The 20,866-nt window shown below is 45.5% G+C and overlaps 1 protein-coding gene across 1 annotated transcript in view; it reads right to left on the reverse strand.

Annotated features, from left to right (window-relative positions):
* Nucleotides 1-1,340: 1,340 nt before the first annotated feature.
* Nucleotides 1,341-20,866, reverse strand: part of LOC106590475 (coiled-coil domain-containing protein 191) — a 37,582-nt gene continuing 18,056 nt past the window's right edge. The window contains exons 13-18 of the mRNA XM_014181545.3: nt 19,430-19,512; nt 19,120-19,221; nt 16,683-16,826; nt 7,156-7,308; nt 2,255-2,409; nt 1,341-1,867 (exon numbers count right to left, since the gene is read on the reverse strand). Coding sequence (XP_014037020.2) covers nt 1,699-1,867; nt 2,255-2,409; nt 7,156-7,308; nt 16,683-16,826; nt 19,120-19,221; nt 19,430-19,512 — 806 coding nt within the window. The 3' untranslated portion in view covers nt 1,341-1,698. The remainder of the gene's footprint in view (nt 1,868-2,254; nt 2,410-7,155; nt 7,309-16,682; nt 16,827-19,119; nt 19,222-19,429; nt 19,513-20,866) is intronic.

Here is a 20,866-nt window from a genome sequence, read left to right on the forward strand (position 1 = left end):
TCCAGGTAGAAGTTGCCCACAGATCTAGAGTCATCTCTTACCCTCATACAATCTGACTTTAACCGTTAGGGGGAAGTACATAAAACTGACCGTAGATCAGTCTGGGGGGGGGCGCGCAACTTCACCCTACTCTGTGATATAGAGGCATCACTACAGACCCTGGTTTGATCCCGGGCTGTATCACAACCGGCCGTGATTGAGAGTCCCATAGGGCGGCGCACAATTGGCCCAACATTGTAAATAAGAATCTGTTCTTAACTGACTTGCCTGATTAGATAAAAATAAACATGGACAAGAGTTGGAGGATTTGGCTGCTGTACTATCTTTCACCACCAAATGGCAGCATATCTCCACACCTCAGACTGTAAAGACATCTCCCTCTCTGCTGTTTATCAGTCTTCTACCTTGTCTGTATGTCCCCTCCCTACCTATTCTGTCTTACTGTCCTCTCCTTCCCTATTCTGTCTGGGACTGGGAGGGAGGCCGAGCCAGTCTGAAATCAGCAAGCCTTTGTTAAGGTGTCACAGTGATCGGTTCTGTTGTGAAGTAGCACCCCCCACAATACGTCCCTGAGCTGAACCATAGGCTACATTAACACACAACCACTTCTGTTAACTTTACTGACTGACAGCCTCAATCAAATCTCACCATCTCTACCTCTCTCTCTCTCCCTGACCTTTTCTCCCATTCTAGTGCTGTAATTGCTCCGTGCACCTTTCATCCATCTCCAACTCTCCATTGATCTGTCTCACGCTCCCTCTCTGTCTCTTCATTTTCCTCCCGCAATCTCTTTCCAGGGTCCTCCTACCATCCTCTCTCTCCTCAGTTGAAGTGCCTTTGATGGGAGAGGTGACCAAACCACGTGACCAAAATAAAACTAAGCCCTACAGTAGATGCTCCTTTCAACACTGATTAACACTCCTCTCAATAAAGGAACAGCTGTTGACACTGTTATTTTGATGTGCAACTGTTCCTGTGAGCTTCAGAAGGAAACATGTTATGGGTATTTATCAAACAGCATGGTGTTGCTACATCTCTGTAGACTGAGGCTGGTCAGGATCATTAGTGTTGTTGCATTAAACATCACATTTACATTTTAGTCATTTGCTTACAGAAGCAATTAGGATAAAGTGCCTTGCTCAAGGGAACATTGATTTTTCACCTAGTCAGCACAGGGATTCAAACCAGCAACCTTTCAGTTACTGGCCCAAAGCCTTTTTACATGTTGTGGCTCAGCTGAAAGCACCATGCTCTACCAACTGAGCTACACAGGACTTAAGAGAATAAAACAACAGAGATTTGGGAGAACAACTTCGACAGACTACCCAGAGTGAGACTCGTTTATGGTGATATGAATAACATCATGCTTTTTATTTTGTATGGCTTCAAACTGCATCAAACTGTGACTTAAAAATATGAAATAACCTGAATTTTAACTGCAATTTTAAACGAGTCATTGCTGTTCCAAAAGCTTCCAAACTGTCTTCATTAAAAGTTGTATCCACCTTTCTCAGGTAATGAAGGTAGAGCAACAGCTGGTATGTGTGTGCTTGTTACAGCAGCAACTTCATCATCTGCTTTGGGTCCTATCCACTGATTTATCCTCTGTGCAAGTATTCTCTGTCTGCCTGTCTCTGTCTGTCTGTCTGAGTGTACTGTACACATGGGTATGTCTACTGTACGTGTGTGTCCTGTGGGTCACAGCGGGCCTTGTTCCCAGGTACAGTCCAGAGGAGAAGAGCGGAAGTCAGGGAGGACCTCTGCCACTCTGCGTCTCAGCCGATCCCTCCTGGTCTCCCTCTCTCTCTCCTCACGCACCCACCCCGGATACCGTCTCCAGGCTTGGAAACAGCTCCGCACCGTCCGCCTGGGACAAGGACGGAGAGGAGAGAAACCAAGAGGGAGAGACAGACATGCACACACACGACAGAGAGAAGCAAACAGAACTTAGAAATCCCTTACAACAACAAGCGATTATACAGTCATACAGTCAGGTCCTACATATGGAGCATGCCTGCATCCTACCCAGCAGGACCAGGTGGCTAGGACAGGTGTAATGTTTCTAGGACAGGGGTCATGTTTCTAGGACAGGTGTCATGTTTCTAGGACAGGTGTCATGTTTCTAGGACAGGTGTCATGTTTCTAGGACAGGTCTCATGTTTCTAGGACAGGTGTCATGTTTCTAGGACACTAGGACAGGTGTCATGTTTCTAGGACAGGTGTTATTGGTAAAGGCCCAGGTAAACACACCCACCTGGTACTGTGTTCCTGAGCCTGCTGCTCCCGATCCCAATCTGCCATCCTCTCCTGGGTCACGTGGTCTAGCAGTCCAATCAGAGCCCTCTTCAGAGTGTGCGTGCGCCAGAACCTCTCGGCCCGCCCCTCCAGAACTATGCGGTGATCCTTCAGCTGAGCCAGAACATGTAAAACAGAACGGGTCAGGGCTGGATACGGGGTCAGGGCTGGATACGGGGTCAGGGCTGGATACGGGGTCAGGGCTGGAAACGGGGTCAGGGCTGGAAACGGGGTCAGGGCTGGATAAGGGGTCAGGGATGGATACGGTACACAGGAATGTCCATATCAACAGGGACTGATATACCAAAGACTGCCCACCGCATCAGTATTAAACTGGGATCAGTATTAAAATGTATTTATGTTGGAAAAGTGACAGTGGCCATTTGTATGCCTCAGTCTGTATGTGTGTGAGTTAGTGTGTGTGTGTGTGTATATATATGTGTATGCCTCAGTCTGTATGTGTGTTAGTTAGTGTGTGTGTGTGTATATATGTGTATGCCTCAGTCTGTATGTGTGAGAGTTAGTGTGTGTGTATATATGTGTATGCCTCAGTCTGTATGTGTGAGAGTTAGTGTGTGTATATATATGTGTATGCCTCAGTCTGTATGTGTGTGAGTTAGTGTGTGTGTATATGTGTATGCCTCAGTCTGTATGTGTGAGAGTTAGTGTGTGTGTATATATGTGTATGCCTCAGTCTGTATGTGTGAGAGTTAGTGTGTGTGTATATATGTGTATGCCTCAGTCTGTATGTGTGAGAGTTAGTGTGTGTGTGTGTATATATGTGTATGCCTCAGTCTGTATGTGTGTGTGTGTGTGTGTGTGTGTGTGTGTGTGTGTATATATGTGTATGCCTCAGTCTGTATGTGTGAGTTAGTGTGTGTGTGTATATATGTGTATGCCTCAGTCTGTATGTGTGAGAGTTAGTGTGTGTGTGTGTATATATGTGTATGCCTCAGTCTGTATGTGTGTGAGTTAGTGTGTGTGTGTGTGTGATATATGTGTATGCCTCAGTCTGTATGTGTGAGAGTTAGTGTGTGTGTGTGTGTATATGTGTGTGCTTCATTCTATAGCTAGAGGACGCCTGATATCTCCAGGAGAGATGGGTATCATTTCTGTCTTCATCTGCATTCTAGTACTGTCTAGCTAGCTAGGGCCATCTACTTTAGGTGCTGCCTGTCTCCTCAGTAGCCTACTTGGTGTGAACTGCTCACAACTTGCAGATGATTGTTGACACATCAACCAGGATGAAAGGGCAGGGCAATTTGTGACTGTTGTTTTGGTAATCAGTGGCTGTATTGGAGGGGGAGAGGTTTCTCCTCTGCTAGCCAATCAGCAGTTAGTGTTAGTTCTTCAGTCTGCCCTGCTTTCTCAGCGGCGGTCGTGTCAGTCTTATGGCCAAAACTAAGACCGTAGCCGAAACAATCCAGGCTGTATCACAACCGGCCGTGATTGGGAGTCCCATAGGGCGGCGTACAATTGGAGCAGCGTCGTCCGGGTTGGGCCGTCATTGTAAATAAGAATTTGTTCATAGCTGACTTGCCTAGTTAAATAAAGGTTGAAATTTAAAAAAAACTGTTCTGCGGTGTTGTTTGAGGAAGGAAAGAAAGGCTCCACTCTTACCAGAGTATCTTACCTAGTTATTTTCAGAATAGTTAATTCTGCTCTTTTGTAGCTTTGTCAACTGTGTGTTTAATATACCTGTTCACTCCTCTCCCTGTAGGTTTTACAGGCACTCTCCACCACTTGGCTGCAGCCCTTCTAATTTAGTCTACCCTGCGCGCACAACCCATGTGGAATTCCTTGTCTCCGGTAGCGTTTGGAACTGCTGATCTGCGGTCAAGAACGCTGTGTTCATCTTAGCCTATGCTGCCCTTATTGGCCCTGACAGAGACATGGATCACCCCAGAGAATACTGCTACTCCAGCTTCTCTCTCTTCATCTGACTACTTGTTCTCTCATAGTCCGAGACCATCTGGTTGTCGTGGTGATGGCACAGGGCTACTAATTTCTCCTAAGTGGAGATTTTCTCTTCTCCCTCACTCACCTGTCCATTTCTTCACTTGTCCACCTACTCTATCACCCACCAGGTGCCCTTAGAGAATTCCTCAATGAGCTTGACAAGCTAATTTCCTGACAATGGGCTCACCGCTCTTCGTATTGGGCGACTTCAACCTCCCAACGTCTGGCTTCGATTAATTTATTTCCACCTGTTTCTTTCCCCTCCTTGCCTCTTTTGACCTCACCCTTTCCCAATTCCCTCAAACTCACAAGGCAGGCAATACGCTTGACCTCATCTATACTAGAGGCTGTTTGCCTACTAATCTCATGGAAACACCCCTCCCCTCTACCTTCTCTTCTTCTGTATCTGCAGCTAAAGCCACTTTCTCTCACTCTAAAGGTAAAGCTTCCGCCTCTAACCCTAGGAAACTCTTTCCCACCTTCTCCCTCCTTAATCGTCTACCCCCTACCCCTCCCTCTCTGCAGCTGACCACTTTGAAAAGGTTGACGACATCCGCTCCTCATTCACTCAGCCTATTGAGTCCACTGGTCCCACTCACACAGAACTACCCTACGCCTTGACCTCTTTCTCTCCTCTCTCTCCAGCTGAAATACTGTGACTAGTGATGTCCGGCCGCCCAACAAGCCCGCTCGACCCCATCCCCTCCTCCCTTCTCCAGACCATCTCTGGAGATCTTCAAGACCGGTTTCTCAACCGAAACTGCTCTTCTCTGTGTCATGGAGGCCATCCGCACTGCCAAAGCGAACTTTCTCTCCTCTGTTTTCATCCTCCTAGATCCATCTGCTGCCTTTGACCCTCTGAACTATCAGATCCTCCTCTCCACCTTCTCACAACTGGGCATCTCAGACTCTGCATCCTACCTGGCAGGCCGTTCCTACCAGATGACGTGGAGAGGATCTGTGTCTGCACCACACACTCTCACTACTGGTGTCCCCCAGGGCTCGGTTCTAGACCCTCTTCTCTCTACACCAAGTCACTAGGCTACATCATATCCTCACATTGTATCTCCTATCAATGTTATGCGGATGACCCTCAATTACTTTTCTACTTCTCTAAAATTAACTTTTTGGTCAACCAGCCAATGTTTCAAAAAAAATATATATTACTAGTAAGAAGTAATGGGGTATTGCTTAATTACATTTTTGTGACCTGCATCTTTTAACCAACGTATGTTCAAATAAATCATTCAATAGTGAAAACATAAAGTTCTACAACTGAACATCAAGAATCAACAAAGTGCCTGCCCTGCCACAAATTGCTGAGTGATACGGCTTATTATTGTAGTTCAGGACTCTACGCTGACATTTTTTACAACGAGTACATGATGTGCCCCTAAGTACACATGTAGAAGCTCACAAATAAATCTAGGAGAACAATTCAAGTATTAGTGTTTTAATGATAAGAAATAACTCAAAGGTCATGAATAAATGTTTTTTGGAGTGATCTATGCTCAATCAAGACCATCATTAGGTGAGAAATGTTCAGCTGCCACCTTAAGGGATGGGCCATTACCGTGGTAACTTGGCCACTTGTCTGTCTGTGATGAAAAAATCTCAGACTGCGACGTCTTTCTAGCAGCAGACAGTTGCCACAGACTCAAACTAACATTGAACAACCTAGCGTGTGAATATAAAAGTCACACTTTTTAGTAGCCTTTCAGGTCAATTGGACCAACTTCTACATGTGGGCTTTGGATTGAAAAAAAAACGTTCCCAAATTCTCTGTAACCACCTGCCAAAATGGCTGGTGAAGTAGACATTCTTACCCACCAATGACAAACTCTACCCGCATTTGGTGGGTGTTCATTTCCCACCTTGCTTCTGACATGCATCTCTGCGTGCCTGGCAGATATCTCAGCATGGATGGCGGCTCATCACCTCAAACTCAACCTCGACGGAGCTGCTCTTCCTCCCGGGGAAGGCATGCCTACTCCAAGACCTCTCGCATCACGGTTGACAACTCCACGGTGTCCCCCTCCCAGAGTGCAAAGAACCTTGGCGTGACCCTAGACAACACCCTGTTGTTCTCTGCAAACATCAAAGCAGTGACTCACTCCTACAGGTTCATGCTCTACAACATCCGTAGAGTACGACCCTACGTCACACAGGAAGCGGCGCCGGTCCTAATCCAGGCACTTGTCATCTACCATCTGGACTACTGCAACTCGCTGTTGGCTGGGCTCCCCACTTGTGCCATCAAACCCATGCAAAACGCTGCAGCACACCTGGTGTTCAACCTTCCCAAGTTCTCTCATGTCACCCCGCTCCTCCGCACACTCCACTGGCTTCCAGTTGAAGCTCGCATACACGACAAGACCATGGTGCTTACCTACGGAACAGCAAGAGGACCTGCCCCCCCCCCCCCTACCTTCAGGCTCTACTCAAACCCTACACCACAACCCGAGTACTCCGTTCTGCCACATCAGGTCTCTTGGCCCTCCCACCCCTACGGGAGGGCAGCTCCCGCTCAGCGCAGTCCAAGCTCTTCTCTCTCCTGGCACCCCAATAGTAGAACCAGCTTCCCACTGAAGTTAGGACAGCAGAGTTCCTGCCCATCTTCATAAAACATCTGAAACCCTACCTCAAAGAGTATCTTAAATAATCCCACTGCACCCCCCTGAAAACCCACCCAAGAAACGTCTGTAAACTAACACACTTGACTCTCTTCCCCTTAATAGTTCTGACTTTGACAGCTACGTTATTGAGGAAACATTTACTTACTATGACTGAAATGTGGTTTTCCGACCTAGCTACTTAAGATGAATGCACTCACTGTAAGTCGCTCTGGATAAGCGCGTCTGCTAAATGGTGTGTGTGTGTATATGGTGTTCATACACTCACCCTTTTCCAGTTGCCCAGGCTCTTCCGTAGCAGGATGTGTTGATGCAGTTGGTCGGCAGAGGCCCATTTCTGAGCCAGGGACTCGCCTGCTACCAGCTGCCAGGACAGCGTGCACCGTCTCAGGAGAGACTGCTTGTGATGAGCCCTGGCCAGCTGGAAGGGAATGAAAATAACACTGTGTATGCATGCACACCTATTCACAGGTAACAAATAATGGCATGGTACAAAAGGATAAGGAACCTGCACGCCATTGAGGCTGACATGGTGAACATGTATTGAGAAATTGACAGTACAATGTGACATTTATTTCAAACTCATGGTCTTTAAAGAAGATAGGACTTCAACCACTGGTAAATAAAAGAGAATAGAGTTGTTGGGAATCGAGGTAAGTTGTTGGGAGTCCAGGTAAACCAGTAGCAGAATAGAACATGGGATATTGAACGAGTTGTTCAGCTGCTCAAGGTTGTGTGCAGTAAATTGGAACTGAACATGTTGCTGAGCACAGGATTCTGCTGAGGGGAGGACATTTCATAATAATGGCCAGAACGGAGCAAATGGAATGGCATCAAACACATTGTTGTGTCTTTGGCATCATTAAAACGGAAGACATGTTTATCAAATAACTCTCTGTAATTATTATTACGTGATTAAACTGATTAACCTGTTTGGTATAGGGGGCAGTATTTTCATGGCCGGATAAAAAACGTACCCGATTTAATCTGGTTACTACTCCTGCCCAGAAACTAGAATATGCATATAATTAGTAGATTTGGATAGAAAACACTCTAAAGTTTCTAAAACTGTTTGAATGGTGTCTGTGAGTATAACAGAACTCATATGGCAGGCCAAAACCTGAGAAGATTCCATACAGGAAGTGCCCTGTCTGACAATTTATTGTCCTTCTGTAGCCTCTCTATCGAAAATACAGCATCTGTGCTGTAACGTGACATTTTCTAAGGCTTCCATTGGCTCTCAGAAGGTGCCAGAAAGTGGAATGAGAGCTCTGCAGTCTCTGGGCTAAGTACAGCAGCTCTGTTTGTTACTGGCCTGCCTGGGGACAGTGACACTGGAGATGCGCGTCCACGAGACTACTCCATTTTGTTCTTTAACCTGTTGGGTCTAGGGGGCAGCATTTGCACGTCTGGATAAAAAAAATGTACCCGATTTAATCTGGTTACTAATCCTACCCAGTAACTAGAATATGCATATACTTATTATATATGGATAGAAAACACTCTAAAGTTTCCAAAACTGTTTGAATGGTGTCTGTGAGTATAACAGAACTCATTTGGCAGGCAAAACCCTGAGACATTTTCTGACAGGAAGTGGATACCTGATGTGTTGTATTGACTTTAAACCTATCCCATTGAAAAACACAGGGGTTTAGGAATATTTTGGCACTTCCTATTGCTTCCACTAGATGTCACCAGCCTTTACAAAGTGTTTTGAGTCTTCTGGAGGGAGATCTGACCGAACAAGAGCCATGGAACGGTGATGTCCCATTAGACACCTGGCGCGCTACTTCATGTTGGGTACCCTCGTTCCAATACGTTATAAAAGGCTATGCATTCGTCCACCTTGAATATTATTCATGTTCTGGTTAAAAAAGGCCCTAATGATTTATGCTATACAACGTTTGACATGTTTGAACGAACGGAAATATATTTTTTCCCCTCGTTCATGACGAGAAGTCCGGCTGGCTTACATCATGTGCTAACGAGACGGAGATTTTTGGACATAAATGATGAGCTTTTTTGAACAAAACTACATTCGTTATGGACCTGTGATACCTGGAAGTGACATCTGATGAAGAGAATCAAAGGTAATGGATTATTTACATAGTATTTTCGATTTTAGATCTCCCCAACATGACGTCTAGTCTGTATCGCAACGCGTATTTTTCTGGGCACAGTGCTCAGATTATTGCAAAGTGTGATTTCCCAGTAAGGTTATTTTTAAATCTGGCAAGTTGATTGCGTTCAAAAGATGTAAATCTATAATTCTTTAAATGACAATATAATATTTTACCAATGTTTTCTAATTTTAATTATTTAATTTGTGACGCTGACTTGACTGCCGGTTATTGGAGGGAAACGATTTCCTCAACATCAATGCCATAGTAAAACGCTGTTTTTGTATATAAATATGAACTTGATAGAACTAAAAATGCATGCATTGTCTAACATAATGTCCTAGGAGTGTCATCTGATGGAGATTGTAAAAGGTTAGTGTATCATTTTAGCTGGTTTTATGGTTTTGGTGACCCTGTCTTTGACTTGACAAAACATTACACACAACTCTTGTAAATGTACTGTCCTAACATACTCTAAATTTATGCTTTCGCCGTAAAACCTTTTTGAAATCGTAAAACGTGGTTAGATTAAGGAGATGTTTATCTTTCAAATGGTGTAACATAGTTGTATTTTTGAAAAATTTGAATTTTGACATTTATTTGGATTCAAATTTGCCGCTCTTGAAATGCACCTGCTGTTGATGGAGTGCACCACAGGTGGCACGCTAGCGTCCCACCTAGCCCCAAGAGGTTAAGTCTTTGAATGAATACAACGTCGCCCAGTTGGAATATTATCGCTATTTTACGAGAAAAATAGCATAAAAATGGATTTTAAACAGCGTTTGACATGCTTCGAAGTACGGTAATGGAATATTTAGAATTTTTTTGTCACGAAATGCGCCCGCGCGTCACCCTTCGGATAGTGACCTCAACGCACAAACAAAACGGAGCTATTTCAATATAACTATGGATTATTTCGAACCAAAACAACATTTGTTGTTGAAGTAGAAGTCCTGGGAGTGCATTCTGACGAAGAACAGCAAAGGTAATCCAATTTTTCTTATAGTAAATCTGAATTTGGTGAGGGCCAAACTTGGTGGGTGTCAAATTAGCTAGCCTGTGATGGCCGAGCTATCTACTCAGAATATTGCAAAATGTGCTTTCGCCGAAAAGCTATTTTTAAATCTGACACCGCGATTGCATAAAGGAGTTCTGTATCTATAATTCTTAAAATAATTAGTTTTTTGTAAACGTTTATCGTGAGTAATTTAGTAAATTCACCGGAAGTTTGCGGTGGGTATGCTAGTTCTGAACATCACATGCTAATGTAAAAAGCTGTTTTTTGATATAAATATGAACTTGATTGAACAAAACATGCATGTATTGTATAACATAATGTCCTAGGAGTGTCATCTGATGAAGATCATCAAAGGTTAGTGCTGCATTTAGCTGTGGTTTGGGTTTTTGTGACATATATGCTTGCTTTGAAAATGGCTGTGTGATTATTTTTGGCAGAGTACTCTCCTGACATAATCTAATGTTTTGCTTTCGCTGTAAAGCCTTTTTGAAATCGGACAATGTGGTTAGATTAACGAGAGTCTTGTTTTTAAAATGGTGTAAAATAGTTGATTGTTTGAGAAAATTGAATTGTGGTATTTTAGTTGTTTTTGTATTTCGCGCCGTGCGATGCCATTGGCTGTTGGCTAGGGGTGTCCTTAACAGGTTAATCGTGTAACTGTAATTAACTAGGAGGTCGGGGCACCAAGGAAAATATTCAGATTACAAAGTTATAATTTTCCTAATATAACTTTCAGATATTATAATATCTGATCTATGAGTCCCCTGATTAATGACGTATTCGTTTACCTCACGTCAGTCTCATTCTAAATGTCGTAAATTGTTGCTTATCTGCACGAACCCAGTCTTCACTATGAGTCATCCATACATCAATTGTCATAAAATCATTTATTTACCAACTAAATAATTCACAGAAATGCATAACAAACAGATATGGTTACAAGGAAATGATAGGAGAATGTGCCCTAGTGGGTTAAACCGGCATGGCGGCTTGTTAGACAAAAGGGGGGTGGGGGCAGCGGAGAAGACACTACAGAGTTGATAAATATTAACAATTGAAATGCTAATCCTTTGCACATGAACGCTCACTCATTCGGGAACAATTGCAATCAATATATATATTTACGCTCAGTGTGTCGTCGGGATCTTTGTTGAAAAGTTCGGTTCTGTTGGAGAGTTTTCCGCGCTCTCTCTCTCTCGTGGTTAGGATGGATAGTTCAGAGTGACATCCATTCATGTCGTTATAGGACGGATGTTTCGTCGGTCTTCGCGTTCAATGATCCCGAATTCCTAGCTGCAGACTAGTAATTAATATCAAAGACTTGTTATTATTCTGTCGGTATCAAAAGTCTAAGAGTTTAACCACGTGGTATGGTTAAAGTTCAGAACGAGGAATGCATGGTCAAACTTTGGCCCTCTCTTCTCGAGGTAAGCTGGTCTCGTGATAGAAAATCTGGGTGGGGTTATATTCGGAACATAGAAAAGGCTGTCTCATGACGCCAGGTCCTGTCTGTGTCCCTGGGGGCGTGCCAAGGACTTAGTTAAGACTCCAAAGGGAATTTGAGTTTCCTTCATTAAACAGTCCAAAATCACATTTACACAATTTCACAAACAGTTCCATCCTTATTCATTCATTGTATACAACCATTAGATATAAGTCTCACAACTGAGGCTATTATATAAACAGAGCCATGGTAATGTGGCCGTATTGTCTCTCATGAGTTTCACAAAATTGTACCAAACGGACCAGTTCGTAGCTGGATTCTTCACCGATCTTTTATACCTTCTCCAGAACATAAATGTCGTTCGGTTCTCCAGTCCTGTGAGGTGGAAGAATTCCTTTGTCTCTCTATGAAAACACTCTGTCTGTATACTGTGTCCATGAGGCGGGACATTTTCTTAGGAATTTACGACCTCTCTCACAGGGCCTGAGTAGGGGGAGGTAGGGGGATGGTACATAGAAAACCCAAACAGGGCCACGTCATGACAACATGTAAACTATGTGTTTAATACCATTCCACCTATTCCGCTCCAGCTATTACCACGAGCCTGACCTCCCCAATTAAGGTGCCACCAACCTCCTGTACAGCTGAGATGTTATACCATCCATCTTCATGTCACTTACCCATCAATCATTCCTCTCCTCCAACCCCATCATCTCACTCTTCTAGCCTCTCTCTTCCTGTACCCCTCTCTTCTAGCCTCTCTCTTCCTGTACCCCTCTCTTCTAGCCTCTCTCTTCCTGTACCCCTCTTTTAGCCTCACTCTCTTCCTGTACCCCTCTCCTCTGGCCTCTCTCTTCCTGTACCCCTCTCCTCTGGCCTCTCCCTCTTCCTGTACCCCTCTCCTCTGTTCTCTCTCTCTCTTCCCGTACCCCTCTCCTCTGGCCTCTCTCTCTCTTCCCGTACCCCTCTCCTCTGGCCTCTCTCTCTCTTCCCGTACCCCTCTCCTCTGGCCTCTCTCTCTCTTCCCGTACCCCTCACTCTGCCATTTCAATTTGTCCTGCTGGTTCTCACAAACAGGTAGTCAAGCAGGTGCTCATAGCGGCATCATACTGTAAACACAATTCCAGCTCTGAGCGTGATGTCTGGGATTAGGGTGTATGTGTATTTGGTTTAAGATTTTGTTATTGTGTGTGTGTGCTCCATATTTCCATTGGGAATTATGTGAGGGTTTGTTGGTATCTGAATCACACCTTTAAAACCTGTAGTTGTTTAGGGAAATAGTCTTCTATGTCTGTGTGTGTATTTGAGTGCAGCTGTGAATACGTGTGTATTTGAGTGCAGCTGTGAATACATCAAAACTGTCACCAGACGAGGCCCTTCAGCGCATCCCCAGGAATGACAAGACCTTTCTGCTGGGTGACTTCAATGCTAGGGTGGGACAGAACAACAGGACATGGAGTGCTGGGTAGGCATGGTGTTGGCCAGGTCAATAAGAACAGCATGACCCTGACCCTAACTATGTGCCGAGCATGATCTCATCATCCCTAACACCTTGTTCCAGCAGAAGAACAAATACAAAGCATCATGGATGCACCCACGCTCCAAACACTGGCACCTGATTGACTATGTCATAGTGAGACGTTCTGACACTAATGACGTCCTGCTGACACGTACCATGAGGGGTGCAGAATGCTGGACAGATCACCGTATGGCACTGATAATACGTCCCCCCCACAACACCTGCAGTAAGAGGCATCTGCACTGTACCCGGCTTGAGGAATCTGCAGTAATGGACGAGTTCCATCGCTCTCTCGCTGAAAGGCTGCGGGAGGCTGAGCCTCTTCTGAGCTGAAAGGCTGAGGGAGGCCGAGCCTCTTCTGAGCTGAAAGGCTGAGGGAGGCTGAGCCTCTTCTGAGCTGAAAGGCTGATGGAAGCTGAGCCTCTTCTGAGCTCAGAGGACCCCATGGACCAGAAGTGGGCAGCTGTCAGCTCAGTGTTCTATCAGGCAGCAGCCCACTCCATTGGCTACAGAGGTACAGTGAGGGGAAAAAGTATTTGATCCCCTGCTGATTTTGTACGTTTGCCCACTGACAAAGAAATGATCCGTCTATAATTTTAATGGTAGGTTTATTTGAACAGTGAGAGACAGAATAACAACAAAAAAATCCAGAAAAACGCATGTCAAAAATGTTATAAAATGATTTGCATTTTAATGAGGGAAATAAGTAAGAAGGGAGGCTACTTCTAAACAAGAACGCTCCACCAGTACATCACTGAGGTTTGGGACCGGGAGATTGTCCCCCAACAGTGGCAGGATGCCAACGTTGTGTCACCATTTATAAGAACAAAGGTGACAAGTCCATCTGTGGCAACAGCCCGGGTATATCCCTTCTGGCTGTTGCCGGCAAGGTCCTGGGCAAGGTGATGCTTCACAGGCTGGTGAACAACATCACAGAGGATCTGCTGCCAGAGTCACAATGCAGCTTCAGAAAGAACAGGAGCACGGTCGGCACGGCAACTCCAGGAGAAGTGCCGTGAACAACATCAGGAGCTTTTCATGTCCTTTGTCCACCTCCAAGGCCCTCGACACTGAGCAGGGAACTACTATGTGACATTCTACTCAGATTTTGACTGTCCAGACACATTTGTCAACATCCTTTGCCAGTTCCATGGTGGGATGATGGCTCGGGTGGCTGTAGGAGGGCGGGAGTCAGTGCCCTTTGGAGCACGCATTGATGTGTGGCAGGGGTGCGTGCTGGCACATGTACTCTTTAACATCTTCCTCCTATGTGTCACCCAGCTTCTCTACAAGGAGCTTGAGGACAGCAGCGGGGTTAAAGTCGACTTCAGGCTGGATGGAAACCTTTTCAACATCAGGAGGCTTCAAGCAACCATCAAGATCTCGACGGATCGGATTCTTGAGCTGCAGTATGCTGATGACTGCCTGTGGCCCACTCTCCGGAAATCCATCAGTCCATCCTTGTAGCGGCTGTGATGGTCTATAGCAGGATGAGACTGTCTAGCAACACCACCAAGATAGAGGTGGTCTGCCAGTGGAGATCCAGCCCTCCAGCCACCATTGAACACAGATCACTGGCAATAGTCCCGTCCTCTCGGATGACTGCAGCATCGACACTGAAATTCAAAATGGGATCAAGCCAGCCTACGCTGCCTTTCGTGAAACTCAGATGCAGGGGCGGCAGGTAGCCTCGTGGTTAGAGCGTTGGACTAGTAACCGAAAGGTTGCAAGATTGAATCCCCGAGCTGACAAGGTAAAAATCTGTCGTTCTGCCCCTGAACAAGGCAGTTACCCCACTGTTCCTAGGCCATCATTGAAAATAAGAATTTGTTCTTAACTGACTTGTGTAAAAAAAAAAAGATGCAGGGTCTTCCAAAACAGGATCTCCACACCAAAGTTGCTGTCATCAAGCATCAGCACACTTCTTTACAGCTGTGAAGCCTGGGTCACCTACAGGCCTGACCCTATAGGCGCCAGGGATTCCAGAAATAGGATGCAGGCAGCGCATCCTGGGAATCACCTGGCGCAACCGTGTCCCCCATACAGAAATACTTGCTAAGACCAACAGCAAGAGTATGGAGGCCATGGTCCCCCATCACCAACTGTAAGAGTATAGAGACCACACCAACTGTAAGAGTATGGAGGCCATGGTCCCCCAACACCAACTGTAAGAGTATAGAGACCATGGTCCCCCAACACCAACTGTAAGAGTATAGAGACCATGGTCCCCCAACTCCAACTGCGCTGGCTTGGGCATGTCATTAGAATGTCTCAGGAGCGCTTGCTGCGGAAGATCCTGTATGTCCAGCTACATCTTGGCTGGCGGTCTGTAGGCCAGCTATATCTCGGTCTGTAGGGGGGGCCAGCTACATCTTGGCTGGCGGTCTGTAGGCCAGCTATTATCTCGGTCTGTAGGGGGGGCCAGCTACATCTTGGCCGGCGGTCTGTAGGGGGGGCCAGCTACATCTTGGCCAGCGGTCTGTAGGGGGGGCCAGCTACATCTTGGCCGGCGGTCTGTAGGGGGGGCCAGCTACATCTTGGCCGGCGGTCTGTAGGGGGGGCCAGCTATATCTTGGCCGGCGGTCTGTAGGTGGGGCCAGCTACATCTTGGCCGGCGGTCTGTAGGGGGGGCCAGCTACATCTTGGCCGGCGGTCTGTACATTTACATTTACATTTAAGTCATTTAGCAGACGCTCTTATCCAGAGCGACTTACAAATTGGTGCATTCACCTTATAATATCCAGTGGAACAGGTCTGTAGGGGGGGCCAGCTACATCTTGGCCGGTGGTCTGTAGGGGGGGCCAGCTACATCTTGGCCGGCGGTCTGCAGATGAAACGCTACAAGGACCAGCTGAAAACGTTGCTGAAGAAGTGCAACATCAAACCCACAGACCTAGAGGATGCTGCTGTCAACCGTTCCACCTGGCGGCAGCTCTGACAGAGCTGTGTACAGAGGAGGAGAGGAGCACAAGGAGACAGCAAAAACAGCTGCCTGCCCTCGCCAACACAGACTGAGACATACAGACTGAGACATACAGCCATGCCTGCCCTCGCCAACACAACTGAGACATACAGCCATGCCTGTCCCCGCCAACACAGACTGAGACATACAGCCATGCCTGTCCCCGCCAACACAGACTGAGACATACAGCCATGCCTGTCCCCGCCAACACAGACTGAGACATACAGCCATGCCTGTCCCCGCCAACACAGACTGAGACATACAGCCATGCCTGCCCCCGCCAACACAGACTGAGACATACAGCCATGCCTGCCCCCGCCAACACAGACTGAGACATACAGCCATGCCTGTCCCCGCCAACACAGACTGAGACATAGACTGAGACCTACTACCATGCCTGTCCCTGCCAACACAGACTGAGACATACAGACTGAGACCTACTACCATGCCTGTCCCCGCCAACACAGACTGCACATGCCCCACCTGTAATAAAGTTTGTGGATCTCAGATTGGACTCTACAGCCACCAAAGAATTCACTGTTAACTCTGAAATGGAAGTCATCATTGGATACGATGGGCTCCCATAAGCGAATACAATATGGTGTCTGCTGTGTTTGATTGGCTGTCCTGAGCTATGTGACTCTAGGGGAGAGTGTGTGTGTGTTGAGTCTCTCTGTGCAGACCCTGCATGGGGCCAGTTGATTGGTCGAGGCCGACAGCGCCAGTGATTACCTGAATGTTGGCTTGGCTCTGGGCGACTAGGCGTTTCCATGGCTCCAGGCCTCGCCGTAGTAAAAGAGTTCTGTGGTAGTGTTGCTGGGCCTGGGTCTGGAGCTGCTGCTCTCGCTCCAACCTGCACTGGTTCTCCTGCTCCCTCTGAATACGCACACACACACACACACACACACACACACACACACACACACACACACACACACAGGTACTTACTGTGTAGCTGCTTTATGCACACATGGCTCTGTTTTATGTTTGTGATTAAGCTGCTAGTATCAGAGCTAGGAACCACATTTTCAAGAGCTTCTAAATGTCCAGTTAGATCTGACCACCAAGCTTTGTCAGTGGGATGTAAGGCCAACATTATCACACACAGTATTGACCAACCATTGCATCATTGCTTTGAACAGCTACCATCAAAACATCACTACAGATCTAAGAGAATAAAAATTGAATGTTCATTGTGTTTCCATCGCATTTTCAACTCTAGCGATTGTTTTGTCACAAAAACTGTGTTAAATAGTAAATGTGCCTACTCTGGTCTTGGCACCTGCGCTCTAGCCAACAGCTCACAGATACAGTGCAGGTAGGCTGTGAGGGTTGTCTAGTCTACACCATGAGATTATTATGGCTTTCTATTAGTCAAACAGCAGTCAAGCATAGATCATCATGTCACCAGAATGAAAAGCACATCAAGCTCTTCACCATGCACTTTCAGCATTTTAATTGATTTAATCTGTAGCCTAATAAACTGTTTGGTTTCCAGAGTCGTAGTGGGAGGACCACACACCACATCATCGTGTGACTCAATATTTGCGCATTAAGGCGTTCCCACCGCCATTTCTCGCATAATGAATTTTACCAACACATAGATCTCACCATCTTTCTGTCTGCATTTACAACGTTGTACTGAAACTTCCTGTTTCATCAGAGCTGTTGTGATTATTAGATTTGTTTTATACGTTATAACTTGCATAAAAACTGTGGATGGAAATGTGGTTACTGTTACATTTCTTTTGTGTTAGTATGGCTTTGTTTCAGGAAAAAAATGTACTTTTCCATGACAGAATAATTATCCTCATCTGACTGTGCATTTGACCATTATTACTTTCACCACTAGAGGGCGATCGGACAACTTCTGTGGGTCTGTACTCCCAAAGTTTGACTGTTTTTGTGCTTGCAGGTTTGCTGGTAATTCTCAGCTGTTAGCAGCCAATGGCTAGCAATTTCTTACTGGCGATTTAAAAACTGAGGATTTAAAAATTATCGAGTCATTGCTAAATGATTTAATATAACAAATCAAACATTAAACCTCAAACAATTCATGGTATCCTCGTAAACAATTAATTTAAAATATATATATTTTTTATAATTTAGACCCGGTGTTTATGTGCTCAAATGTGTGCCGTTGCCCGGCTATTAAAAGGGACAGACGTTTAACGGTATATTATGTTATTATTATTTATTGCATGGGTGTTAATGACATCTATGTGTATATATACTGAACAAAAATATAAAATGCACAATTTCTATGATTTTACTGAGGAAATCAGTCAATTGAAATCAATTCATTAGGCCCTAATCTTTGGATATCACATGACTAGGTAAACCAGACCCACCCATTGGGGAGCCACTGCCCAGCCAATCAGAATGAGTTTTTTCCCCACAAAAGGGTTTTATTACAGACAGAAATTCTCCTCAGATTCATCAGCTGTCTGGGCGGCTGGTCCCATACGATCCCGCAGGTGAAGAAGCTGGATCTGGAGGTCCTGGGCTGGCGTGGTTACACGTGGTCGGTGGTTGTGAGGCCGTTTTGGACGTACTGCCAAATTCTCTAAAACGATGTTGGAGGCAGCTTATGGTAAAGAAATTAACATTCAATTATCTGGCAACAGCTCTGGTGGACATTCCTGTAGTCAGCATGCCAATTGCACACTCCCTCCAAACTTGAGACATCTGTGGCATTGTGTTGTGTGACAAAACTGCACATTTTAGAGTGGCCTTTTATTGTCCCCAGCACAAGGTGCACCTGTGTAATGATCATGTTGTTTAATCAGCTTCTTGATATGCCACACCTGTCAGGTGGATGGATTATCTTGGCAAAGGAGAAATGCTCACTAACAGTGATGTAAACACATTTGTGCACAACATTTTAGAGAAAAGCTTTTTGGGACCTTTTTATTTCAGCTCATGAAACATGGGACCAACCCTTTAGATTTTGCATTTATATTTTTGTTCAGTATGTGTTTCTGTACTGTCCCTGTGATGGCAAGAAATAATATCTGGGTCCGTATGTATCAAGCGTCACAGAGTAGGAGTGCTGATCTAGGATCTAAAGAACTAAATACACTCTCAGTGAAGTGGAAGCTTTTTTTCAAATACGCCTTTCAACTTGAAAGTTGTCCCCAGCACAGTTCCACTGTAAACATTGCGTCACCTCTCTCTCTTGTCTCTTCTCCTCCCTCCTCCTTTCCCTTGCTCTACGTTTCTCATCCTCCTCCTCCCTCTGCCTCTCCTTCACTGCTGTTTTCAGCTGGGCCTGAGAAAAGAAGAAAGTTTAAGTGTGCTAGGAAGCATTACATATCACACTTCCCCAAACTCTCCAGTGGACCGCGCACACACTCCCCTGCAAGCAGTTTAATTGTCCTCAATAACTTTCAATAGCCTCTCTAATTCCCAGCCTCTAAAGACCTATCTGAACAACACCAAACTATTCCATATCCCCCACTGGCCTAAACATTTCTCACCAGCCTCTCCTCCTCCTTCTTTCTCTTCAGCTCCTCCACCTCCCTCCTGCGCTCCACTCGCTGATGAGCACGTTCCTCCATGGCTGAGAAGGGGAGAGAGAGAGAGAGAGAGAGACCAATAGGAGAACCTTTTTGGTTCCAGGTAGAACTATTTTGGGGTCCATATACTGTAAAACCCTCTTTGGAAAGGGTCCTACCTGAAACCAAAAGGGGTTCTTCAAAGGGTTCTCCTATGGGGACATCCGAAGAATCCTTTTTGGTTCTAGATAGCACTTTTTTTCTAATAATGTACATACAGTGCATTTGGAAAGTATTCAGACCCCATGACTTTTTCCACATTTTGTTACACCTTATTAAATTATTTTTTCCCTCATCAACCTACACATAGTACCCCATAATGACAAAGCAAAAACAAGTTTTTAGAAATGTCTGCAAATGTATTAAAAATAAAAAACATACCTTATTTACATAAGTATTCAGACCCTTTGCTATGAGACTTGAAATTGAGCTCAGGTGCATCCTGTTTCCATTGATCATCCTTGCGATGTTTCCACAAATTAATTGGAGTCCACCTGTGGTAAATTAAATTAATTGGAAAGGTACACACCTGTCTATATAAGGCCCCACAGTTGACAGTGCATGTCAGAGAAAAAAACAAGCCATGAGGTCGAAGGAATTGTCCGTAGAGCTCAGAGACAGGATTGTGTCGAGGCACAGATCTGTAGAAGGGTACCAAAATATTTCTACAGCATTGAAGGTCCCCAAGAACACACCGGCCTCCTTCATTCTTAAATGGAAGAAGTTTTTGCCGCCCGGCCAAACTGAGCAATCAGGGGAGAAGGGCCTTGGTCAGGGAGGTGAGCAAGAACCCGATGGTCACTCTGACAGACCTAACAGAGTTCCTCTGTGGAGATGGGAGAACCGTCCAGAATGACAACTATTTCTGCAGCACTCCACCAATCAGGCCTTTATTGTAGAGTGGCCAGACGGAAGCCACTCCTCAGTAAAAAGCACATGACAGCCCACTTGGAGTTTGCCAAAAGGCACCTAAAGACTCTCAGACGATGAGAAACAAGATTCTCTGGTCTGATGAAACCAAGATTTATATATTTGGCCTAAATGACAAGCATCACGTCTGGAAACCTGGCACCATGCCTACAGTGGCAGCATCATACTGTGGGGATGTTTTCAGCAGCAGAGACTGGAAGACTAGTCAAGATCGAGGGAAAGATACAGAGAGAAAGTACAGAGAGATCCTTGATGAAAACCTGCTTCAGAGCGCTCAGGACCTCAGACTGGGGCGTAGATTCACCTTCCAACAGGACAACAACCCTAAGCACACAGCCAAGACAACGCAGGAGTGGTTTCGGGACAAGTCTCTGAATGTCCTTGTGTGGCCCAGCCAGAGCCCAGAATTGAACCCGATCGAATATCTCT

The sequence above is a fragment of the Salmo salar genome, chromosome 29 (genome assembly GCF_965601325.2).
Source record: "Salmo salar chromosome 29, fSalSal1, whole genome shotgun sequence".
Classification (NCBI taxonomy): Eukaryota; Metazoa; Chordata; class Actinopteri; order Salmoniformes; family Salmonidae; genus Salmo; species Salmo salar.